This window comes from Oncorhynchus clarkii, chromosome 29 (assembly GCF_045791955.1).
Source record: "Oncorhynchus clarkii lewisi isolate Uvic-CL-2024 chromosome 29, UVic_Ocla_1.0, whole genome shotgun sequence".
NCBI classification, from domain to species: Eukaryota; Metazoa; Chordata; class Actinopteri; order Salmoniformes; family Salmonidae; genus Oncorhynchus; species Oncorhynchus clarkii.
Genome location: NC_092175.1, coordinates 32,801,452 through 32,822,226, shown reverse-complemented (window position 1 = coordinate 32,822,226; position 20,775 = coordinate 32,801,452). Strand labels below are relative to the sequence as shown.

Here is a 20,775-nt window from a genome sequence, read left to right as displayed (position 1 = left end):
ATTCATCTAGTAATGTGTCTGTAGCTACGATCTTCCTATTGGTCGATGTCTGTGCGGCGTCTGTGTAACCTTTATCCTGTGATTGGTTGTGCACGTGAAGCGCGATGTTTGAATTGGTTGATTCAGTGGACGCCTTGAGGGAAGTGTCTATGCACAAAACAAGGGGCATCGTCAGGTAGCATTTCATGGCTAGATAGAGCAAGTTGTTTCTGTTTAAAAGGGTCGTTTTTGGGGGGGTTGCATTTACGAAGATAACTCACCGCGACTGACGAGGTAATTTGATTTACTTTAGAATTAGAGCATTCACTTGATGAAACTAACGTTACCTGAAGCGAAATACCTTTGCTAGATAAATGGCGAACGTTAGCCAGTTAAATTATCTTGTTTTTGCTAACGTTAATCAGCGCTTGCTAGGTAACGTTAGTGCATTTGAGATTATTATTGTACAATGAAAAGCGCATTACAAATGTATTTTCTTTTGCAAATTACATTCAACACATTTTAAATTCAAACACTATTTGCTAGGTAACTGTTAGTTACCGGGGCAGTTTAGCGAAACAAAGCAGTCAGTCTGTTTGCGTGTACCTGCCAATCACCAAGCCAGCCAATGGATTGCTTTATGTTGGTTCAAAAGTTTTGGCCACGTTTTCAACACTGCAGCAGCAGCCCTGTAGCTAATGTATTCAAATGTCTAAAAATATCAGTAATGGCATAATTTTAATTTGGGATTGAGGCATGGAAGTGTCTCAATCTAATACGTGAGGTGGGACTTTTGACTTTAAACCACTTTTAGATCTGAAAACCAAACTGGGCTAGTTAACCCTCTAGAATAAACACCAGTCTTTTGCAGACAAGCAAACTTGACTTTTAGCCCCTCGAGTCATCCAAGGTTCCCTTGCCTACATGTAACAAGATACACGGGACTATGTTTAACTCAGTTAGTAGAGCATAACGCGCCAGGGTTGTGGGTTAGATTCCCGTGGGGGACTAGTACGAAAAAAATGCTTACAATGTATGCAATCATTACTGTAAGTTTTTAAATGACTAAAATGTCAAATACATATGAAAGAGGTCAAAAAGAAGGACCAAGGCACTCTTCATATAATGAATTCAAATGCCTTTATTTGTATGGCATGTTCAATGTTTCCATTGAACATGCTAGACCAGTTGAATATTTCCATTGAAAATGCCTTACAAATAAAGGCATTTTAATTACATTAAGTGCCTTGGTCCTCCTTTCTTTTTGATCACCAATTTACCCCTTTTACCAAAGAGCTCCTTCTGTCTACCAAAACCTACTGTGTACCTTAGCAGCGCTTCCCTTCCTCCCTTTTCTACATATGAAAGTTATTTTAGTAAACCTGGAAAACGTGTTGCTGTAGATTTCACTCACTCTTGACAGCTCTGTGATCCCAGAATCTCAATTCAGTCACCCAAAAGGTTATGGCGTTGTCTATGGCATCTCCGTGTGGAGTCCTGTCTGATGAGGAGGAGGGGGGCATGGCTGTGTTTGAATCCACGGCAGCTGACATCGGCGGCCTAGTAGGACAACGACTGAACGAAGTGACTCTGCCTGAGATCTCCATAATCTCCCCTGGACTAGAACCTCGGCCATCCATCAGAGAGGTGAGGCCTTAGCTCTGACAGAACTCGTAACACTCTGCACTCGAGACACATATTTAAGGTTCCTTTATTACAGGCCTACCAGTACTTGTTTATCAGTGAATGTAATATTAATAGGATAATTATAATTGTTTTTAGTTTACTGCGGAGCCCCTAGTACCACTGTACATGCCTTAGATACCTCCTTTGTCCCACCTCCCACACATGCAGTGACCTCGCCCAGTATAACCAGCGTGTCCAGAGATGCAACCTCTTATCACTCAGTGCCTGGGCTTACCTCCACTGTACCCGCACCCCACCATACCCCTGTCTGCACATTATTCCCTGAATCTATTCTACCACCCCCAGAAATCTGATCCTTTTATTCTCTGTCCCCAACGCACTAGACAACCAGTTTTGCTAGCCTTTAGCCGTACCCTCATCATACTCCTCCTGTATGTCGTGTGATGTGGAGATAAACCCAGGCCCTGCATGACCCCAGGCACTCTCATTTGTTGACTTCTGTAATCAAAAAAGCCTTGGTTTCATGCATGTTATCAGAAGCCTCCTCCCTAAGTTTGTTTTACTCACTGCTTTAGCACATTCCGCCAACCCTGATGTCCTTGCCATGTCTGGATCCTGGCTTAGGAAGGCCACCAAAAATTCAGAGATTTCCATACCCAACTACAACATTTTCTGTCAAGATAGAACTGCCAAAGGGGGAGGAGTTGCAATCTACTGCAGAGAGAGCTTGCAAAGTTCTGTCATACTTTCCAGGTCTATGCCCAAACAGTTCGAGCTTTTAATTTGAAAAATGTATCTCTCCAGAAATAAGTCTCTCACTGTTGCCGCCTGGTATAGACCCCCCCTCAGCTCCCAGCTGTGTCCTAGACACCATATATGAATTGATTGCCACCCATCTATTGTCAGAGTTCGTTCTGTTAGGTGACTTAAACTGGGATATGCTTAACTCCCCAGCAGTCCTACAATCTAAACTAGATGCCCTCAATCACACACAAATTATCAAGGAACCCACCAGGTACAACCCCAAATCCGTAAACATGGGCACCCTCATAGATATTATCCTGACCAACTTGCCCTCCAAATATACCTCTGCTGTTTTCAATAAGGATCTCAGCGATCACTGCCTCATTGCCTGCATCCGTAATGGGTCCGCGGTCAAACGCTCCCTAAAACACTTCTGCGAGCAGGCCTTTCTAATCGACCTGGCCCGGGGATCCTGGAAGGATATTGACCTCATCCCGTCAGTCGAGGATGCCTGGTCGTTCTTTAAAAGTAATTTCCTCACCATCTTAAATAAGCATGCCCCTTTCAAAAAATGTAGAACTAAGAACAGATATAGCCCTTGGTTCACTCCAGACCTGACTGCCCTTGACCAGCACAAAAACATCCTGTTGCGGACTGCAATAGCATCGAATAGTCCCCACGATATGCAACTGTTCAGGGAAGTCAGGAAAGCAAAGGTTAGCTTTTTCAAACAGAAATGTGCATCCTGTAGCTCTAACTCCAAAAAGTTTTGGGACACTCAAGTCCATGGAGAACAAGAGCACCTCCTCCCAGCTGCCCACTGCACTGAGGCTAGTCACCACCGAAAATTTCAATATGCATTTCTCTAGGCTGGCTATGCTTTCCTCGTGGCTACCCCAACCCCGGCCAACAGACCTATGTCCATCCTGCACTGCCTTTCTAAAGTCACAAGTGCTTTTCACAAGTGCTTTATTTCACAAAAACGTGAATGCTTTATTCTGGTCAGATGTTACACAAGCTGTTGGCTTAGGGACTACTCCCTCTAACTGACCTATCAATCCTGTATGACATTTTTTGCTTGTCATTTGTTCATTCATAAACATTTTGCGCCAAAACACAGATTTCCATTGGAACTTTAAGTGTGTAGCGGATTTACACAGGGGGATCAGTGATAGGCCTATAGTACGAAAATGTTCAACACTGCTGTTCATCACAGAACTGTACTATCACCACTTTCTTTCCTCCAATATTCAGAAAGCATTGGCAAAGCCTGGGGTGATCAGACAAGGCAGCGGTGGTGAGGGGAACACTGACAAAGTGAAGGTGTTTCTGCGTATCCGCCCACTGACTGAGGGAGAGAAGGAAAGGGGAGAGGAACAGGTACAATCTGCACTCTAAATTCCATTATATTATCGTCCCATCCTATTCTCCATGTCAACTTTGAAGTACTTGTGAGACGGGTGTTATTTCCCCTCTTCTCATTTCAGGGCTGTGTGTGTGTGCAAAACAAAGAGAGCCTGATGCTCAAAGCCCCCAAAGACTCCCAGAACATGAAGAGTGCAGAGAGGGGAGTCGCCCAGAGCATGCACAAGTTCAGCTTCTCACAGGTGAACAGTTTCACCTTCACACAAGACCTGAGAGAAGACTACTATGACACGTACATTATAATATACACAGATCACAGATGTCTTTTCATATGTACCTCTAGATCTTTGGTCCAGAGACCAAACAGCATGACTTCTTTGAGAGCACCATGAAGGAGATGGTGAGAGACGTGCTTCGTGGAGAGAGTCGGCTCCTCTACACATATGGTGTCACCAACTCTGGCAAGACCTACACCATTCAGGGTGAGATAGTATTGGTTGTCACCAAGTAACTACAGAAAGCTAGACATTTCCACTATCTTGGTTTAGCTGTTTGTTAAATATACAGTGGAGATAGGTACCACAAAGTACTGACGTGACCTTTCCCCTGTAGGAGTGGGTCGTGAGGCGGGCCTCCTGCCCCGGGCCTTGGTGTCTTTGTTCAGGAAGTTGCAGGGCCGTCTCTACGGGGCCATGGACCTCAAGCCTGTCCTCCACCAGGAGGTACGCCAGCTGGATGCCGGTGAGGTCCGGGCTGAGGAGATCCGCAGAGACGCTCTACTCAAAGAGGTGAGGGAAACAGGAGCACAAATCACTCTGGAATCATTTGTCAACTAAGTCACGATGCCACGTTCCTCTCCCCGTGTCTCTATCACAGGAAGATGACGTGACTTCTCGGATGAGAGGCGGCACTAGTACCTGGGACAGCGGCATCGGTGGACACTCCATAACCAGCCACATCGCCACCCAGCTAGAGGGTGAGGGCATTCAGACTGTAACATGACTCTGCTCTCTGACGCCTGGTGGACCCTGAAGCCAAGTCTAGAGTTATACAGCATTTACACAGCTGCTTTATTATATAGACATTGGTAGTATGTAGAGTATAATCCTGGAAGTTGCATGGTCACTGCTCAACACGCCCTTGTCTCCCAGCAGACTCTGACAGTGTATGTCTGGAGCCAGACAGCCTGTCTCACAGCGGAGGGGAGGAGCTGGAGGAGGGGGTTCAGTTCTCTGTGTGGGTGTCCTTCTATGAGATCTACAATGAGTTCCTGTACGACCTGCTTGAGGCTCCGCCCTGCCTGCAGCCTAAGAAGAGGGCCATCCTGCGGCTGAGTGATGACAAGCAGGGGAACCCTTACGTCAAGGGTAACAAGCATTCACTAAGAAAACATGCTTGTAGATAATATCTAATATGTAGATAGTCTTAATGTTTTTCATTGTAGTTTATTCACATTACTGACCTTTGTTTTTGTGTTGTGCAGATCTCACCTGGGTGCAGGTCCGCAGTGCAGAGGAGGCTTGGAGAGTGCTCAGGGCTGGCCGGAGGAACCAGAGCTTTGCCAGCACTCACCTCAACCAAAACTCCAGCCGCAGCCACAGCATCTTCTCCACCCGGATCCTGCACGTCCACCCAGAATCTAACCAGGGCCAGGCCACACGCATCAGCGAGTACGTCCCATCCAGGCTTCTCATTCTCCAACCCACTGTCTTATCCTGAGTGTTCTGATCTGACGTTGTTGGTGGTGGTAGTAGTGATTCTGTCCCACTAGGCTGTCTGTCTGTGACCTGGCATTAGTATAATTGATTCTGTCCCACTAGGCTGTCTGTCTGTGACCTGGCTGGCTCAGAGCGTTGTAAGGACCAGCGCAACGAGGAGAGGATGAAGGAGGCCAACAATATCAACACCTCCCTCCACACCCTGGGCCGCTGTATCGCTGCTCTGAGGCACAACCAGAACAACAAGTAGGCCACACACACACACATCTAAACAAGAGGAATTCATCACATGCTGGTAAATGAAATGCATCCCAGCATTGTACTGTCCAGATGACACGTTCTCCTGTCCCTACAGGTCGCGACCCCCTCAGGTGGTGCCGTTCAGAGACAGTAAACTGACACGGGTTCTTCAGGGCTTCTTCTGCGGCCGCGGGCACTCCAGCATGGTGGTCAACATCAACCCCTGTGCCTCCACCTACGACGAGACCCTACAGGCCCTCAAGTTCTCTGCCATCGCCACACAGGTACAAACAGCTCTCACCTTGCAGTTAATAATACAGCCTTGGTTTCAGAGAAATATTCAGTGGTTGTGACCTCTGTCGTCCGTCTCCTCTCTCAGCTGGTCCATGGGCCATCCACTAAAACCCGAGTGGCCTACATCCTGTCCCTGCTGCGGGAGCCCCGGTCTCACTCCAATGACAGCACTCTGATTGAGGAAGACGAGGACAGCGATGAAGATGGGGACATCACCATGTTTGATTCAGATGTATGTCCTACGTCCCACTGAATGAAATGTCAACTTGTGTGTGTTGGACCTCGGTGACTGACTGGGTCTGTGCTGTGTTCAGGCTCTACTGCGGGCCATCGAGGTACTGAAGAGGGAGGTGCAGAGGCAGCGGGAAGAGAAGGAGGTGCTGGAGGCCACCGTCAGAGAGCAGGTGTTCTCTGAGATGATGGAGGTCATCTCTGGCATGGAGAAGGACTTCAGCCAGACCCTGGAGACAGAGAAGGCTCTGATGGAGGAGAGGTTTGAGGACAAGATCAACAACCTGCAGAAAAGCCTCAAGAGATACTACAACCAGGAAATAGAGGTGAGGGATAGGGCAGTCTGTAGATTAAGTTAGTGTCTTTTTCAGTGGGTTTAGAATAGAGTTTTATATGCTACAGATGGTTGATTCCTTTCCACCTTCCCTCCCATCCTAGGAGCGTGATGAACAGATTGAGGCACTGACTGCAGCCCTGGAGAAAAAGGGAGGTGTGTCCCTAGCAGAGCCAGCCCCACTCCCCCTCTTCCCACCCCTAGCCCTGGGAGGAGAGGCTGAGGGCCCCACGCCCCGTCGCTCCCAGCGCTTGGCCTCCACAACCACAGGAGAGCTGAGCAGAGTGAGGGCTGAGCTGGACCAGTGTCGTGCCGAGCTGCTGGAGAAAACACAAGGTAAGAGGAGAGGGAGGACCAGGACAATCGGGAGTGTGGGAACGAGGGAAGTCTACATGATTGATTGGTAAATGACATGGGTCTTTATAACTGTAACTCTCTTCCAGAACTGAGGCGTGTCCAGGGGCAGCTCACACCACCAGAGCACTCCGACGCCCTGACCAATGCTGCCGACCGCAAGCTGGGGGAGGGCCAGAGGGTCGGTACTCCAGCTAGTGGGCGTAGTCTCCTCTCACATTACCCCCATACCTTTTTGTATTAAACACTATAACCATTGCTGGGATTTTAACATGTTTGTGCCTCTGCTGCAGAACCTGCGTCAGTTGCGTCTGGACCTGCAGAGGCTGGGTCTGAACCTGCAGTCTGGAGAGAGGGCATGCTGCCGTAACACTGGTGGGGAGAGGCTGCGCCATGCGCTCACCACTGCAGACCACACACTGGCCAAACAGGTACACCTCTATAGAATTCAATGGGACATCATTCCTAGGCAAGGGAGGGGAACACTTTGTTCTTAGTGATCCTAGGCAGGGCTGCTACTAGTTGGTGTTTCTGTCACTTTGAAAAAGCATGTAGACTTCGTAGGCCCCCTGTCCACCCCTCACCCTGTCCACTCCTCTCCCTCAGGACCAGACCCTGGTAGAGCTACAGAACGGCCTGCTGCTGGTCAAGGCTGACCTGAGGAGGAAGGCGGAGACCCTGGCCCAGATGGGTCAGATGCCCCCCTGTGGCTCGGCCTCTGCTACTCCTGGCTCCTGTCAGAAGAGGGGCTGTGGGGCAGCAGGCAACGCTGAGAACCAGCCCCCAGAGAAACGACACTTCTTCCGCTCCCTTTTCCCACAACACACCCCGTCACGAAACGGACAACAGGGGCGCCCCCGTGAACCTCAAACCACACCCTACTCACGGATCCTTCGCTCCCGCCAACAGTCCCCTCCCCCAAGTCCCGGCCCCTCTGGCAGGTACAGGGTTACCAAGTGCTGACTTTATCCTCTACTGCTATGCAAACCAATTGTAAATCTGTACTATTTTGCAATTGTTTTTTTAAATGACTTTATTTCAAGTGTTACTACAGTATCTGCACTGCTAAGCTGTCTTCCTTAGGAATGCAAAAGTTGTTTTTGTAGTGGACTCTGGTATACCTGAGTATTAAACACAATGCTACAAGATTCTGGTTGAATGAGGACTGATGCACATTACCTCCTGCTAAAGTGCTTTAAGAGTTGTTACTATTAGACATTATTTACATTGCATTCTCTAATGTAAAGGTTTTGCTTTCAATGTTTGTCCAGTCTTTCAATATACTTTGGTGCAACAGTAAAATTTATAATAAAATCTTGTACATTTTTTTTTTTTTTAATGAATTTATTCTAAGTGACATTAGCATGTAGTTTCCATTGATTTAATGACTCAGTGGTTCAGAATTCTTTCATATTCAAAAGCAGGGTGGCAACTGCTGCACCGTCATGTAAACATACACAGAAAATATTTACATTATGTATAAGGGTAGACATTCAGTCTCCCTCAATATGGCATTAAGTACTAATTCACCATAACTGTATATGGAACCAACAGGATAAGGCAGATTGTCCCAGAGCTTTCAGCTAGCCAGTAGGGTGGTGTGTCAGGGAGAGAAGGAGGACAGATCGAGGGGAGACACCCTCCTAACAGGGGTGGTGTTAGAGGCCTCAATATGGTCTCTGACCTGGGAGATCTGTCTGAGTAGAGCCTTGCCTTCTTCACGAGCCTGTAAGAGGGACACCAGAAATACATCTGGTCTGACAACAGTACCGGACAAGCAGTGTATGTAGATATTTTGATAAGATGGACACTTTTTCCTATGAACAACATTCAACTGGAGGACGTGCTTACGTCATTGTAGTCACAGCAGCGTTGGGCACACAGTGAAGCCTCCTCATAAAGTTTGTTCTTGAAGTAGTACTGGCCAAGGTAACGCAGGGCCGTGCTCACCTCTGCATGCTCCAGCTGCTCCTGTAAGCACATATGCACTAACTTTTCACTAACTCCAGGTGCATATTCATTATGGAAACCGTTTTCAGTTGAAGAACCAAAACGGAAGCAAACTGAGCAAAACGAGTTTCCATTGAACAAAGTCAGGTAGGTCTCTCAGTTTGAATAAACGTTATGCGACAGAATCGGCGTAATGAATATGCCCCCAGCTGTGCCGGGACTGGTCCTAGAGACTGACTGAATAGTAAAAACATACCTATGCCTATACAATAACCCACAACAATTTGGTTCAATAATCCAGCATTTTGGATTTGAGATAAAATGACAGTACACAATGTTACCTTTTATTTGAGGGTATTTTCATACAAAGTACTTTAATTTCTAAACAGTAAAATATGTATCTAGTTGCCCTATTTGAAGGCATAAATATTTGGACAAATTCACCTATTGTGAATAAAATTGTCAGAAGTTCAGATTTGGTCCCATATAACTAGCACACAATGACTACATTAAGCTTGTGACGACAAACTTGGATGCATTTGCGCTTTGTTGTTTTTGATTATGATGTGCCCAAAAGAAATGAATGGTAAATAATGTGTCATTTTGGAGTAACTTTTATTCTAAATAAGAATAAAATATGTTTCTCAACACTTCAAATAAAATGTTATTTGTTACAACGTGGATGCTACCATGATTACGGATAATCATGATGAGTGAGAAAGTTACTGACCAGGTTTCCATCCAACCTTTATGAGCGTGAACTCTGTCTGATAAAAATAAAGAGTCATGACAGGCCTGATGGAAACAGCAAAATGTCAGGAAAATTAAAAGACACTAGACAAGGAGGGATCTTTGTGTGTCTGTCACGTAATATGGAGTGTGATCCTCCCACTATGACCCCGGAAAGCACAACGTTTATTAGATTCCAGATGAAATTATTTCAAAACTTCACAGGGTGGTGAAAGTGCACCGTGAGGAGCTTAATGCTCCTTTTCGGCAAATAGAGGGTCTTATTCTGGTGACATGATGATCATGTCTGCTGCTGTCTGACAAATAATCTCACTCTTTTTTTCCCATAAAAATCTCATCATGTCGGTAGCCTACCCTACTTTGTGAGTTGTTGCCTAGAGCGCAACATGCGTGGGCACAGAGTGGGTTATATAAACGCAACATTTTGTGTGACAAAACCATCAGAGTTGTAAATTATTCGGTACATTAAAATTTAACCGCAAAAGTCATTTTTATGTACACTACGTCATCACGCACAAACCTGGCTACAGCTGCAAAGATAATGCCCCCGAAACATGCTAACCTATCACCATAACCAATAACGGGATGTTTTTCTTGGGGGTATGATATTTATGTCTAACTTTCTCACAATTCATTCATGATTATCCACAATCCTGGTAGTAACCACATTAAAATGTAGAAGTGTTCAAAAACATTATATTCTTATTTACAATAAAAGTTACTCCAAAATGACAATACATTTTTACCATTAATTTCTAGTGGGCACAACATAATCCAAAACAAAGTGCAAATGCATCCAACAAGCTTGTAGAGCCTCTAGTTTAATATAATGTAGCCATTGCATTCTAGGAATGTGACCAAATACCATTCTGAACACACTATAAGTGAATTTGTCCAAATACTTATGACAACTTCAAACGGGGTGACTAAATACATAAAGTCCTTTAATTTCTAAACTATAAAACAGATAATGCATTCGGAAAGTACTCAGACCCCTTGACTTTTTCCACTTTGTTACGTTACAGCCTTATTCTAAAATTTATTAAATCATTTTTTCATCAATCTACACACAATACCCTCATAATAACAATGCAAACAAAATGAAATGTCACAGTACCAGTCGGAAGTTTGGACACACCTACTCATTCAAGGGTTTATTTGTACTATTTTCTGCATTGTAGAAAAATAGTGAAGACATCAACATTTTTAAAAAATTACACATATGGAATCATGTAGTAACCCAAAAAGTGTTTGGTAAAAGACCAAGTCCAAATTATGGCAAGAACAGCTCAAATAAGCAAAGAGAGACTACAGTCCATCATTAAGACATGAAGGTCAGTCAATCCAGAAAAGTTCAAGAACTTTTAAAGTTTCTTCAAGTGCAATCACAAAAACCATCAAGCGCTATGATGAATCTGTCTTTCATGAGGACCGCCACAGGAAAGGAAGACACAGAGTTACCTCTGCTGCAGAGGATAAGTTCATTAGTTACTAGACTCAGAAATTGCAGCCCAAATAAATGCTTCAGAGTTCAAGTAACAGACACATCTCAATATCAATTGTTCATAGGAGAGTGCATGAATCAGGCCTTCATGGTCAATTTGCTGCAAAGAAACCACTACTAAAGGACACCAATAATAAGAAGAGACTTGTTTCTTGGCCCAAGCACGAGCAGTGGACATTAGACTGGTGTAAATCTGTCCTTTGGTCTGATGAGTCCAAATTTGCGATTTTTGGTGAAAAAACTTTTTTGTGAGAAGCAGAGTAGGTGAACGGATGATCTCCGCATGGGTGGTTCCCACCATGAAGCATGAAGGAGGAGGTGTGATGGTGCTTTGCTGGTGATACTGTCTGTGATTTATTTAGAATTCAAGGCACACTTAACCAGCATGGCTACCACAGTATTCTGCAGCAATACACCATCCCATCTGGTTTGCGCTTAGTAGGACTATAATTAGTTTTTCAACAGGACAATGACCCAAAACACACCTCCAGGCTGTGTAAGGACTATTTGACCGATAAGAAGAGTGATGGAGTGCTGCATCAGATGACCTGGTGTCCAATCACCCGACCACAACACAATTGAGATGGCTAGGGATGAGTTGGACCGCAGAGTTACGGAAAAGCAGTCAACAAGTGCTCAGCATATGTGGGAACTCCTTCAAGACTATTGGAAAAGCATTCCTCATGAAGCTGGTTGAGAGAATGCCAAGAGTGTGCAAAGCTGTCATCAAGGCTACTTTGAAGAATATTAAATATTTTGATTTGTTTAATACTTTTTGGTTACTACTTGATTCCTAAAAGTATTTAGTCAGCCACCAATTGTGCAAGTTCTCCCACTTAAAAAGATGAGAGGCCTGTAATTTTCATCATAGGTACACTTCAACTATGACAGACAAAATTAGATTATTATTTTTTTAACGATTTTTAAATGAATTTATTTGCAAGTTATGGTGGAAAATGAGTATTTGGTCACCTACAAACAAGCAAGATTTCTGGCTCTCACAGACCTGTAACTTCTTCTTTAAGAGGCTCCTCTGTCCTCCACTCATTACCTGTATTAATGGCACCTGTTTGAACTTGTTATCAGTATAAAAGAGACCTGTCCACAACCTCAAACAGTCACACTCCAAACTCCACTATGGCCAAGACCAAAGAGCTGTCAAAGGACACCATAAACAAAATTGTAGACCTGCACCAGGCTGGGAAGACTGAATCTGCAATAGGTAAGCAGCTTGGTTTGAAGAAATCAACTGTGGGAGCAATTATTAGGAAATGGAAGACATACAAGACCACTGATAATCTCCCTCGATCTGGGACTCCACGCAAGATCTCACCCCGTGGGGTCAAAATGATCACAAGAACGGTGAGCAAATGACCTGCAGAGAGCTGGGACCAGGGTAACAAAGCCTACCATCAGTAACACACTACGCCGCCAGGGACTCAAATCCTGCAGTGCCAGACGTGTCCCCCTGCTTAAGCCAGTACATGTCCAGGCCCGTCTGAAGTTTGCTAGAGAGCATTTGGATGATCCAGAAGAAGATTGGGAGAATGTCATATGGTCAGATGAAACCAAAATATAACTTTTTGGTAAAAACTCAACTCGTCTTGTTTGGAGGACAAAGAATGCTGAGTTGCATCCAAAGAACATCATACCTACTGTGAAGCATGGGGGTGGAAACATCATGCTTTGGGCTGTTTTTCTGCAAAGGGACCAGGACGACTGATCCCTGTAAAGGAAATAATGAATGGGACCATGTATCGTGAGATTTTGAGTGAAAACCTCCTTCCATCAGCAAGGGCATTGAAGATGAAACGTGGCTGGGTCTTTCAGCATGACAATGATCCCAAACACACCGCTCGGGCAACGAAGGAGTGGCTTCGTAAGAAGCATTTCAAGGTCCTGGAGTGGCCTAGCCAGTCTCCAGATCTCAATAATTTGCAAATAAATTCATTAAAAATCCTACAATGTGATTTTCTGGATTTTTTTTTCTTTCTCATTTTGTCTGTCATAGTTGATCTGTACCTATGATGAAAATTATAGGCCTCTCATCTTTTTAAGTGGGAGAACTTGCACAATTGGTGGCTGACTAAATACTTTTTTGCCCCACTGTATGTGTGTGTGTGTGTGTGTGTGTGTGTATATATATACAGTGCCTTGCGAAAGTATTCGGCCCCCTTGAACTTTGCGACCTTTTGCCACATTTCAGGCTTCAAACATAAAGATATAAAACTGTATTTTTTTGTGAAGAATCAACAACAAGTGGGACACAATCATGAAGTGGAACGACATTTATTGGATATTTCAAACTTTTTTAACAAATCAAAAACTGAAAAATTGGGCGTGCAAAATTATTCAGCCCCCTTAAGTTAATACTTTGTAGCGCCACCTTTTGCTGCAATTACAGCTGTAAGTCGCTTGGGGTATGTCTCTATCAGTTTTGCACATCGAGAGACTGAAATTTTTTCCCATTCCTCCTTGCAAAACAGCTCGAGCTCAGTGAGGTTGGATGGAGAGCATTTGTGAACAGCAGTTTTCAGTTCTTTCCACAGATTCTCGATTGGATTCAGGTCTGGACTTTGACTTGGCCATTCTAACACCTGGATATGTTTATTTTTTAACCATTCCATTGTAGATTTTGCTTTATGTTTTGGATCATTGTCTTGTTGGAAGACAAATCTCCGTCCCAGTCTCAGTTCTTTTGCAGACTCCATCAGGTTTTCTTCCAGAATGGTCCTGTATTTGGCTCCATCCATCTTCCCATCAATTTTAACCATCTTCCCTGTCCCTGCTGAAGAAAAGCAGGCCCAAACCATGATGCTGCCACCACCATGTTTGATAGTGGGGATGGTGTGTTCAGCTGTGTTGCTTTTACGCCAAACATAACGTTTTGCATTGTTGCCAAAAAGTTCAATTTTGGTTTCATCTGACCAGAGCACCTTCTTCCACATGTTTGGTGTGTCTCCCAGGTGGCTTGTGGCAAACTTTAAACGACACTTTTTATGGATATCTTCAAGAAATGGCTTTCTTCTTGCCACTCTTCCATAAAGGCCAGATTTGTGCAATATAAGACTGATTGTTGTCCTATGGACAGAGTCTCCCACCTCAGCTGTAGATCTCTGCAGTTCATCCAGAGTGATCATGGGCCTCTTGGCTGCATCTCTGATCAGTCTTCTCCTTGTATGAGCTGAAAGTTTAGAGGGACGGCCAGGTCTTGGTAGATTTGCAGTGGTCTGATACTCCTTCCATTTCAATATTATCGCTTGCACAGTGCTCCTTGGGATGTTTAAAGCTTGGGAAATCTTTTTGTATCCAAATCCGGCTTTAAACTTCTTCACAACAGTATCTCGGACCTGCCTGGTGTGTTCCTTGTTCTTCATGATGCTCTCTGCGCTTTTAACGGACCTCTGAGACTATCACAGTGCAGGTGCATTTATACGGAGACTTGATTACACACAGGTGGATTGTATTTATCATCATTAGTCATTTAGGTCAACATTGGATCATTCAGAGATCCTCACTGAACTTCTGGAGAGAGTTTGCTGCACTGAAAGTAAAGGGGCTGAATAATTTTGCACGCCCAATTTTTCAGTTTTTGATTTGTTAAAAAAGTTTGAAATATCCAATAAATGTCGTTCCACTTCATGATTGTGTCCCACTTTTTGTTGATTCTTCACAAAAAAATACAGTTTTATATCTTTATGTTTGAAGCCTGAAATGTGGCAAAAGGTCGCAAAGTTCAAGGGGGCCGAATACTTTCGCAAGGCACTGTATGTATGTATGTATGTATGTATGTATGTATGTATGTATGTATGTATGTGTATATATATATATATATATATAACACACACACACACACACAGAGGTCCGTTGGGTTGCTCACCCCACAGAAGAAGATGTCTTGGATGTAGATGATGTAACACTGGGCCGCATCGTCAGACTCATTAAGCTGCTCGTGAAGTCTGTTAACATACATATGTATTAGAGAAAATATAAGTCTCAACACAGTATTAAGTTAACCACACATATACATGCTCTGATGTCCATACTTTGCCAGTTTCAGTAGAGCCATTCTCTCCACGTCCCCCACAGAGTACGCCCTCCAGTAACACTGGACAAAAAGGAAGAATAGAACTTAATGACAGATCACAGCAGTGGTTCAAATATTACATTCAAATCTACAGGAAAATTCAAAAATAATGGCAGAGAGAATGCTGCTGTTGCTAACCTTCTTTGCCTCGACGTGCTGTGAGAGTTTCTCGTAGCTCTCTCCCAAAGCAACCAGCATACGAGAGTCATTGGGCCTGAGGGCCACAGTGACACGTCATTCACACTACAGTATGTAAAGATTTGGTAATAGACTTTACTACACGATACCAAGCACCCACTGAACCCTCTACCTTGGTTTTTACTCAAACACACACCTGAGCTGGTGGGCCTTTCGATAGTAGTAAAGACAATAGAATGGCATCTTGAGGATCTCATAGGTCTGTCCCAGGCCATACCAGGCACGGTAGTCTCGTTTGTTCACCTCTATAGCGTGCCTGATCAACAAAGAAAACATACACAGAAATAGAAAACCATTGAGCACAACGCTCTGACCCATAGAATCAGGAATACCAGTGTGGTGTGCACCAGTTATTTATTTATATTTCCGTTAAAACATCTACTATTTTGAATGTTGTAGCTATAAATTGTTTGAAATAGCCCTAGCAAACTTCACATTTCTCAAGTAAAAACGACTTATCGTTACTATCGCTATCAGTAAAATGTCCACGATAAATCACTGGGTCGGTCAGTATCCATAATTTTTGGGTTTATTGTCCCAGCTCTAAGCCATGCCATAATGGAGTGTCAGTCTGACCTGTAGGCCTGGATGGCAGCGGGCCATAGTAGAGTGTCAGTCTGACATGTAGGCCTGGGGCAGCGGGCCATAGTGGAGTGTCAATCTGACCTGTAGGCCTGGGGCAGCGGGCCATAGTAGAGTGTCAGTCTGACCTGTAGGCCTGGGGCAGCGGGCCATAGTGGAGTGTCAGTCTGACCTGTAGGCCTGGATGGCAGCGGGCCATAGCGGAGTGTCAGTCTGACCTGTAGGCCTGGATGGCAGCGGGCCATAGTGGAGTGTCAGTCTGATCTGTAGGCCTGGGGCAGCGGGCCATAGTGGAGTGTCAGTCTGATCTGTAGGCCTGGGGCAGCGGGCCATAGTGGAGTGTCAGTCTGACCTGTAGGCCTGGATGGCAGCGGGCCATAGTGGAGTATCAGTCTGACCTGTAGGCCTGGGGCAGCGGGCCATAGTGGAGTGTCAGTCTGACCTGTAGGCCTGGGGCAGCGGGCCATAGTGGAGTGTCAGTCTGACCTGTAGGCCTGGGGCAGCGGGCCATAGTGGAGTGTCAGTCTGACCTGTAGGCCTGGATGGCAGCGGGCCATAGCGGAGTGTCAGTCTGACCTGTAGGCCTGGATGGCAGCGGGCCATAGTGGAGTGTCAGTCTGATCTGTAGGCCTGGGGCAGCGGGCCATAGTGGAGTGTCAGTCTGACCTGTAGGCCTGGATGGCAGCGGGCCATAGTGGAGTATCAGTCTGACCTGTAGGCCTGGGGCAGCGGGCCATAGTGGAGTGTCAGTCTGACCTGTAGGCCTGGATGGCAGCGGGCCATAGTGGAGTGTCAGTCTGACCTGTAGGCCTGGGGCAGCGGGCCATAGTGGAGTGTCAGTCTGACATGTAGGCCTGGGGCAGCGGGCCATAGTGGAGTGTCAGTCTGACCTGTAGGCCTGGGGCAGCGGGCCATAGTGGAGTGTCAGTCTGACATGTAGGCCTGGGGCAGCGGGCCATAGTGGAGTGTCAGTCTGACCTGTAGGCCTGGGGCAGCGGGCCATAGTGGAGTGTCAGTCTGACCTGTAGGCCTGGATGGCAGCTGAGGTGTTCTTCATCTCCATGTACTCGTGGCCCATCAGAGTCCAGGCCCCCAGGCAGCGAGGGTTCAGCTTCAGAGCCCTCTGGAAGTACAGGGCTGCCTTTTCATGCTGCGACCGCAGGCTGTAGTAGTTCCCTACACACAGGACAGAATGCACTCATTAGAAACATAACATATCACTTGTAGGTAGAGTTGGTTGTACTTCTTAAGTCTTGAAAGGTCTGTCTGTGATTACTGAACATAGTAAAGAGTTCTGGGGGTTTATGTCCGGCTTTGACTTGAGAAGAGTCCTTACCGATGACACAGCAGGTTTCTACCCTGTACTTGTCTATCTCCACCAGGTTGTGGGCCAGGTAGCTGAGCTCTGGCTTCATGCTCTGTGGAAACACAACAGACAGTCAGACATGTTCATAATGACAGAGCCCGACAGATGGAGACAGTCAATTAAGTGGGGTCTCACACGGACGTATAGCAGGTTGGAGAACGTGTCCATGTTCTCAATGCGAAAGGGATCCTGCTCCCGCAACTCATTGAACAGAGCCAGAGCCTGGTCAATATCTACGACAAAGAAAAGCGTAGGTGTGAAACTGAATAGAGGAAAGAAAATACCTAGCAGAATGTTTCTTCATATTACTTTATTGACTTGACAGACCTCGGATGTTGTGGTAGGCCACAGCAATCTGTGAGACGATATACGTGCTCTTGGAGAAGCCGGACTCAATCAGACTCTGGTATTTCTGCAGGGCCTCTTTGATCATCTGCAGCTCTGTGTACATGTGGGCTATGAAGAAGTCTCTGATCCAGCAGTCTGGCAGAGACAGGGACTTCAGCTGACAAGAGGAGCCACAAGTATATCATTGTAATATTCTATAAGTTCATTGACATGTAATGTAGTCCAGTAGATCTGGGAACCACTGTAGTGGGTACAGAGGAGAAATTATCTGTATGAGTTGTGTGTGTGAGTATTACCATGTCAATGTTGGTGATGAGGTTACAGAGCTCCAGCCACGCTCCCCAGTGTAGAGGTAGGGCATGGGTCGCCTCCACAAACACATCTACTGCCTCCTTCAGTAGATCCAGCTTCCGCAGAACCACCCCATACCTGCACACACGCGCAGGTTTGTGAGGTTAAAGACTCACTGTACACGTATATGGGGGAGGTCGTCAGAGACCTGGTCGTGTGGTGCCAGGACAACAACCTCTCCCTCAATGTGATCAAGACAAAGGAGATGATTGTGGACTACAGGAAAAAGAGGACCGAGCACGTAGTAGTGGAGCAGGTTGAGAGTTTCAAGTTCCTTGGTGTTCACATCACCAACAAACTATCATGGTCCAAACACACTAAGACAGTTGTGAAGTGGGCACGACAAGGCCTATTCCCCCTCAGGGGACTGAAAAGGTTGCATATGGGTCCTCAGATCCTCAGCTGCACCATCGAGAGCATCCTGACGGGTTGCATCACTGCCTGGTATGGAAACTACTCGGCCTCCGACTGCAAGCCACTACAGAGGGTTGTGTCTACAGCCCAGTACATCACTGGGGCCGAGCTTCCTGCCATCCAGGACCTCAATATCATGCAGTGTCAGAGGAAGGCCCTAAAAATTGTCAAAGACTCCAGCCACCCTAGTCAGGCTGTTCTCTCTCCTACCGCACGGCAAGCGGTACCACTCCAAAAGGCTTCTTAACAGCTTCTACACCTCAAGCCATAAGACTCCTGAACAGCTAATCAAAGGTCTAACCAGACCCCTCTTTTACTCTGCTGCTACTCTCTGTTTATAATCTATGCATAGTCACTTTAACTCTACCTACATGTGCATATTACCTCAACTAACCGGTGCCCCCGCACATTGACTCTGTACTGGTACCCCTTGTATATAGCCTCCCTTGTTATTTTACTGCTGCTGTTTAATTATTGGTTACTTTCATTTTCTTTTACTTAACACTTATTTTAATTTTTAAAGCATTGTTGGTTAAGGGCTTGTAAAGTAAGAATTTCACTGTAAGGTCAGCACATGTGACAAATACCATTTTATTTTGATTTGAGTGTGTGTGATAGTGCGAGGTGCTTACAGGTACAGAGTGAATCCGTCCAGCTCTCCAGCACTGTGCTTCTTACTCAGCTCCACCCTCAGCTCCCGCAGAGCCTCGTTACGCACCTGACCTTTCTCCAGAGGCCCTGCAGCCAATCACAGCAGGCAAAAACAACCAATCAAGACATTGAACTCTGTCTTGAGACACCATTTGATTTTGGTGTCAAAGAAAGCTTAGCTCCTCACCCAAGCTGTCCACAGTCTCATCATCTTTCTTCTTTTCTCCAGACTGGAAACAGATGAGTGTCAGAATTTGACAACATCCCTTAAATGACAGGCTACATTGGATGGCCCCCATTGAGGAGTTGCAAGTATTCAGGACAATTGTATTGTCTCTATTCCCATTGTGACAACTAGATTTCTAGAGGTGATGTTGCTGTGAATGCTGAAACACCATCTCACCAGATAGCGAGAGTACATGTACAGGAAGTATGCTTTCTGGCTGCGGCAGCCGCGAAGGAAGTAGGCAGCACGGTCATACTCTTTCAGGTCAAAGTAGGACTTGGCCAGGCCAAGAGCATCCAGGTCCTGAGCATCCTCCTACAACCAGGATGACAGAGAGGTAACAGCGATTGTACATATCACTCAAATGGCCTCCAATTCAAAAACATAAGCAACATGTTCATGCATTAACAAGGAAAACATTATCTTTAGCCACAAACCTCAGTAAAAGTTGCCGATGGAGGTAATTCATTCTTGGGAAGGGGGTCCAAGGCAAATGCCAACTCTGAAGCCCTAAAATAAAAATGTCACACAACCATCGGTGATATCACTGACGTAGTTAACGCAATGTTGTATCAACTTCAATATGTATTAATAAAATTATTATTATAATTATTAATAAAATAAAAGCCTGAACCGGTCTGAAAAAAAATAGGCAAGATTTGACAAAGCTTGCAAGTTAATCGTTAGCATTAGCAAGCTAACAACTATGAGTTCACCAACTGAAGCTATTCTTCACTGAAATAAATACAATGATCATAACATCAAGAATAGAGCTTCTTACCATTTCACGCTATGTACAAGTCCTCTTTCTTTACAAAGCGATATCACAGAGATCAGCTGTTTTTTTATTTGAACTAAATCGCCAAACTCACTACACAAGGCCGCCATTTTTCATACCTTGATTGTACGTCATAAAAACACAAATCGCGATTGGACAGCATTCGGGCTAATCGATTTATAGCAATAGCTTTTCAGCTGTTTACCTGAAATTATTCTTTACAATGTAACAAAGTTTTAGAAATGACTTGAAGTCTTCTAAGAATAGGCTACCTAAATATTTTTAAGTGAGATGGAAATCAACTACAATGCAGTTCAGAATTTATCCAGAGGGTGGCAGCCTGTACCACAGAACACGATGCATTTTGCTACAGTACTGTCAAGACAGCTAATTAGGTTTCCAGTATGTGGAATAAAACAAATTTTGACAGGCCTGATGGAAACAGCACATTTGTCTGTAAACTTTCCAAATGTTGACAAATCAAACGATTTTATGGACAAATATTGATAAAATCAAAGTACGTTTTGAGTCACGGGATGACATGTATGGTTCTCCCACTAGGATTTGGGAAAGCATGCCCTTCATTAGGCTACAGATTAAATACATTATGATGAACTTCACAGGGTGGTGAACGTGCAGTGATGAGCTTGATGCACCTTTCCAA

General features: G+C 45.1%; 2 protein-coding genes across 5 annotated transcripts; one reads left to right on the top strand and one right to left on the bottom strand.

Annotated features, from left to right (window-relative positions):
* Positions 1 to 145: 145 nt before the first annotated feature.
* LOC139388262 (kinesin-like protein KIF20A) lies at positions 146 to 8,233 on the top strand. Of its 2 annotated transcripts, none has more exons than XM_071134818.1 (17): positions 146 to 273; positions 1,430 to 1,626; positions 3,625 to 3,750; positions 3,858 to 3,977; positions 4,079 to 4,217; positions 4,348 to 4,523; positions 4,612 to 4,711; positions 4,890 to 5,102; positions 5,219 to 5,405; positions 5,556 to 5,699; positions 5,809 to 5,977; positions 6,073 to 6,219; positions 6,302 to 6,544; positions 6,657 to 6,888; positions 6,996 to 7,087; positions 7,200 to 7,337; positions 7,513 to 8,233. In XM_071134818.1, the coding sequence occupies exons 2-17, from the start codon at positions 1,444 to 1,446 to the stop codon at positions 7,867 to 7,869; spliced, it is 2,766 nt and encodes a 921-aa protein (XP_070990919.1). In that variant the 5' UTR covers positions 146 to 273; positions 1,430 to 1,443; the 3' UTR covers positions 7,870 to 8,233. The 2 variants fall into 2 exon arrangements, with proteins under 2 accessions (XP_070990919.1, XP_070990917.1); XM_071134816.1 differs by having other exon boundaries at positions 150 to 273; positions 1,417 to 1,626.
* Positions 8,230 to 20,427, bottom strand: LOC139388263 (cell division cycle protein 23 homolog). Of its 3 annotated transcripts, none has more exons than XM_071134820.1 (16): positions 20,115 to 20,427; positions 19,771 to 19,843; positions 19,511 to 19,648; positions 19,295 to 19,337; positions 19,089 to 19,194; positions 17,988 to 18,120; positions 17,671 to 17,848; positions 17,479 to 17,576; positions 17,314 to 17,395; positions 17,000 to 17,153; positions 15,532 to 15,651; positions 15,336 to 15,411; positions 15,157 to 15,218; positions 14,991 to 15,069; positions 8,758 to 8,877; positions 8,230 to 8,632 (listed from the first exon to the last, which is right to left on the bottom strand). In XM_071134820.1, exons 1-16 carry the CDS (start codon positions 20,219 to 20,221, stop codon positions 8,510 to 8,512), a joined length of 1,692 nt encoding a protein of 563 aa, XP_070990921.1. In that variant the 5' UTR covers positions 20,222 to 20,427; the 3' UTR covers positions 8,230 to 8,509. The 3 variants fall into 3 exon arrangements, with proteins under 3 accessions (XP_070990921.1, XP_070990920.1, XP_070990922.1); XM_071134819.1 differs by having other exon boundaries at positions 8,758 to 8,898; positions 20,115 to 20,425; XM_071134821.1 differs by having other exon boundaries at positions 8,758 to 8,871; positions 20,115 to 20,425.
* Between the last annotated feature and the right edge of the window lie 348 nt (positions 20,428 to 20,775).

What these genes read in the sequence shown, in the direction of transcription:
- LOC139388263 (XM_071134819.1), bottom strand. Translation starts at nt 20,221, where the DNA reads ATGGCGGCCTTGTGTAGTGAGTTTGGCGATTTAGTTCAAATAAAAAAA. An exon ending in AGCACGTCGAGGCAAAGAAG is followed by an intron (nt 15,219 to 15,335) that starts GTTAGCAACAGC and finishes CTTTTTGTCCAG; the next exon opens with TGTTACTGGAGGGCGTACTC. An exon ending in GCTGCTGTGACTACAATGAC is followed by an intron (nt 8,633 to 8,757) that starts GTAAGCACGTCC and finishes TCCCTCTTACAG; the next exon opens with GCTCGTGAAGAAGGCAAGGC.
- LOC139388262 (XM_071134818.1), top strand. Translation starts at nt 1,444, where the DNA reads ATGGCGTTGTCTATGGCATCTCCGTGTGGAGTCCTGTCTGATGAGGAG. An exon ending in CAAGACCTACACCATTCAGG is followed by an intron (nt 4,218 to 4,347) that starts GTGAGATAGTAT and finishes TTTCCCCTGTAG; the next exon opens with GAGTGGGTCGTGAGGCGGGC. An exon ending in CAGGCCACACGCATCAGCGA is followed by an intron (nt 5,406 to 5,555) that starts GTACGTCCCATC and finishes CTGTCCCACTAG; the next exon opens with GCTGTCTGTCTGTGACCTGG.